At 34.3% G+C, this 3,437-nt stretch overlaps 1 protein-coding gene across 1 annotated transcript; it reads left to right on the top strand.

The window, feature by feature from the left end:
• The first annotated feature begins 200 nt into the window (after nt 1-200).
• Nucleotides 201-1,998, top strand: LOC149374293 (uncharacterized). Its single transcript, XM_089593924.1, has 3 exons — nt 201-262; nt 466-1,016; nt 1,105-1,998. Exons 2-3 carry the CDS (start codon nt 470-472, stop codon nt 1,851-1,853), a joined length of 1,296 nt encoding a protein of 431 aa, XP_089450050.1. The 5' UTR covers nt 201-262; nt 466-469; the 3' UTR covers nt 1,854-1,998.
• The last annotated feature ends 1,439 nt before the right edge of the window (nt 1,999-3,437 follow it).

The raw sequence follows: 3,437 nt of genomic DNA, 5'->3' as shown, positions 1-3,437 counted from the left end.
GAACCAGGCTTTTTTTTCTTTGAGAAGAATTCAAGGGGTATGCGCCTACGAGGAGAGAAGTGGATTTGCGTAGAAATGAGCATATAGGCGCACACTTTGGAGTCGCGTAGAAGGGGTACACCAAATAGCTACCTACGAGGAGGGGGGGGGAATGGAAATGTCGTCTATACAGCAGCTACTTATACAGAGCCAGAGTTCGTGGTTGGACAAATTAGTTAGTGTACTGATGTCTGCTGATAGAAACAAACTGATAAGCTGCGGGGTAAGTACCTTCAAACCTTACAAAAAATTATTTCAGACAAATTTTTGGATCTACATTTTTCAACTAATTTTCGATCTTCATGTTATATTCATTTGAAATTTTAACAATATTTTTGCGAACGAATAAACTAAAGCACCGATTTTGCTAGTAATCCCGAAGAACCTTTATAAAGTAATGAGTATAACAAGCTGTTTGTTTTTAAGGAAAATGTTGTCTTTGTCTACAATTATCGTGGCTATGTTGTGTGTCGCCACACAGGCCATCGAGTTGGACCAGGACTTTTCTAGAGATTACATTGAGCCGTATTTAGAATTTTACAAGTATCAGACGCAACTACATGACGGAAACCTTTGGTACATGTTTTGGACTGACAAAGGATCGGAGGAAATTGTCTGCTCGTTGAACCTGAAAATGGTTAATGGCACCGAAAAAAATTGCAACGTAAAGATCCCAGTAGTGAAAAATGGTGATAAGATGTACAATGCCTATGTCACAGAACTTGAGAGTATGCTTGGAGGGAATAAAGCCGTGCTTCAGTGGCGCTCAGATCATGAATCTATCGATAGCCTTCACGTGTGCATTACTATAGTAGATATGAACAACTGCAGCTCAGATCAGGTGTACTGTTCGACTGACAAATCGGAAAACAACTTCCAACTTGTAGTTTACGATGACAGTTTTCACGTCTATGAGCGTAACGAAGTGTTAAGTGGCGAACAGCACAGTTTGAGCATCCACCGATACAACCACGAGGGTACGTATAATAATGGTATAAAAAAAAATATTCACTATACTTGACATCTTTTGGATCAAATCTATGAATAATAAAATCTGTATTTCAGGAAAGCAAATCGACATGTCTGTCCCTTTACTTATAAACTTTTACTTGCGTGGCTACTTAGAGGTCGTCGATAGACTGAATCAAAATAGTGGTGCATATTACTTTACCCTCGACATTGGAACTAGGGCTGAGGATGGTACATTTATAATTGTCAGTCACGTGAACTATAATGGATCCATCCCTACACAAAAGCAATTGATCAACAACACTTCAGTAATTTGGAGAAGTGTGGTGCGACCGAACTATAATGGGTATTTTTCAATATGCCATATATATTGGGCGGATTGGGAGAAGATGAACTGCATACAGACTGACGTAGATGGCAAGAAAAAGAGTAACATGACGGTCACACTAGAAAAGAATCACCGTTTGGCTGCAGTGTTTAATCTCCGCCATGGAGGCCTCCTCCTTTTATATATTATCCGCACCGAAGAGCTTGATCTGCCCTCTTATGAGGTGAGAGTAAAGGAGGTGGCAATGAATGGGACAATTATTACAGATACGGAGCTAACCGTACTAAGGGGGAATGCCTACGATCTGAAAATCGATTACTTGGAGACAAACACAAAACACTGTTTTTTCTTTGTCTACCCACAAGATTATGAAAACAATGAACTAACCATCGTATTCAAGTACATAAAGAAGTGCATGAAAAAAAATTATGCAGAAAGTTCGTATTTTGTTACAAATAAGTACTTACTTATTTTTTTGTCTTTAATTACTCAAATTCACGCATTAAGGAATTTTTAATTATTAAAATTAACACTTTAAGGAAGAATGTACTTTTTTCAAACTGAGAACCAACGAGATGAAATTTTTATGTAAATGGTTCGTTAAATTGTCTGATATCAACATAAATTTTCTATACACACACATGCACACTTAAACGAGTGCGAACAGTTACATGTGAATAAAATAAACTTTTACTTAGTCAGTAATAAACATTTCTTTACATAATTAAAAAACCTTACCTCACTCGAGCATCGGCACCTACTCCAGATACCATCTGCAATTTGTATCCTTTGATGAATTTGTGGGGTCACTCCCATAATTTTAACAAATGAATAAATGAAAATAAAAATGTAGATCGTGATGAATATTTATTGCTTTAATAAAAAAAACTGGTGTAGTGATAAAATTCAAGTTACCGTACCTCCTACAAAATATGTAATACTTAGCAATCATCGGCTGTCAGTAACACAGTTTTGCGAATAAAACTTCTTAAGTTGTTAAAAATAATAAAGTTGAATTAAATGAAACTGTTAATAGAAACCTTTCAAGATGTAAAAAAAAAATTCATCAGGGTCAAGGAAGACACTAGAAGAAAAATTTTAACAATATTTAGTTACTTGTTCAATTCAAGACTGAAAGCAGTGTATATATTTCAATTTTAGTAACCATAAGTCATTACATGAGTAAAAAATTATGTAGTATTATTTGTACTATTGTCGAGTAGACGTTCGTTTTTAAAAAAATAATGTAATAATTATGAAAAACTACGTATAATAATATGATTTGACGAGGAATAAGTTTCCACTTTATCTAAAGGATTTCCAAACTTTAGAACGTCTACTCTCTAAACGGAAAATGCATTTGTATTCAACTCGCCAGTACTCATTAGTGTATTAATAATATGCTTCGAAAAAATTTGCAGAATGTTCTTCAAGGTTTCTAGTTTCTTAAAGTATAAATAAAATAGCATAAATACTTTTTTGTACGGGAGATAAAAAATAAGGGGTAACGACATAGTCAATCTGATCAATCTAATCTTCTTTCCATAAAAATGTACTATAAATTTTCGAAATTAGAGATTTTAATGTGTAGTATTAAGGGCATTTAGTATTTCATTTGAAATTTCTACTTCATCGACTTCCCTGTAAGGAGAAATCATTGTTAATAACTAGTTATACAACTATTTCAACCCTAAATGATGAGAAGAGCCCCCAAGTTGGTTCTTTAAAGAATCAATCAAGCCTTAATTCAATAGAATTTAGTGTGGAATAAAAGAGAAAAGTTACAATTACTGAATATAAAAGAGTGTGTCAGTGTGCACAATCTGATTTACAACTTTTCCCTCTTTATTCGTAACGGATTGCATTCAAATTGGGCTTGATTAAATCCCTTAAGTACCAACTTGAGGGCTCTTTTCGTAAGTTTAGGTTTAAACAGATAGATAATTAGTCATTAACAATAATTTTTTATCATAGAGAAGTCAGTTAGGTAGAAATTTAAAATGCTATGCTGAATGCCCTTAGTACAAAGTCTCAGAAAGGCCTATACCAAGTTTCAGACCATAATTTTGAGTATATAACGGCTTCTTGAAGTGATTTTGTG

Source organism: Copidosoma floridanum, unplaced genomic scaffold (assembly GCF_036245765.1).
Source record: "Copidosoma floridanum isolate Cflo_tuat_1 unplaced genomic scaffold, Cflo_Japanese_pri ptg000020l, whole genome shotgun sequence".
Taxonomy (NCBI): Eukaryota; Metazoa; Arthropoda; class Insecta; order Hymenoptera; family Encyrtidae; genus Copidosoma; species Copidosoma floridanum.
The sequence above is the reverse complement of the archived record's forward strand: the minus strand, read 5'-3'. Positions and strand labels throughout refer to the sequence as shown.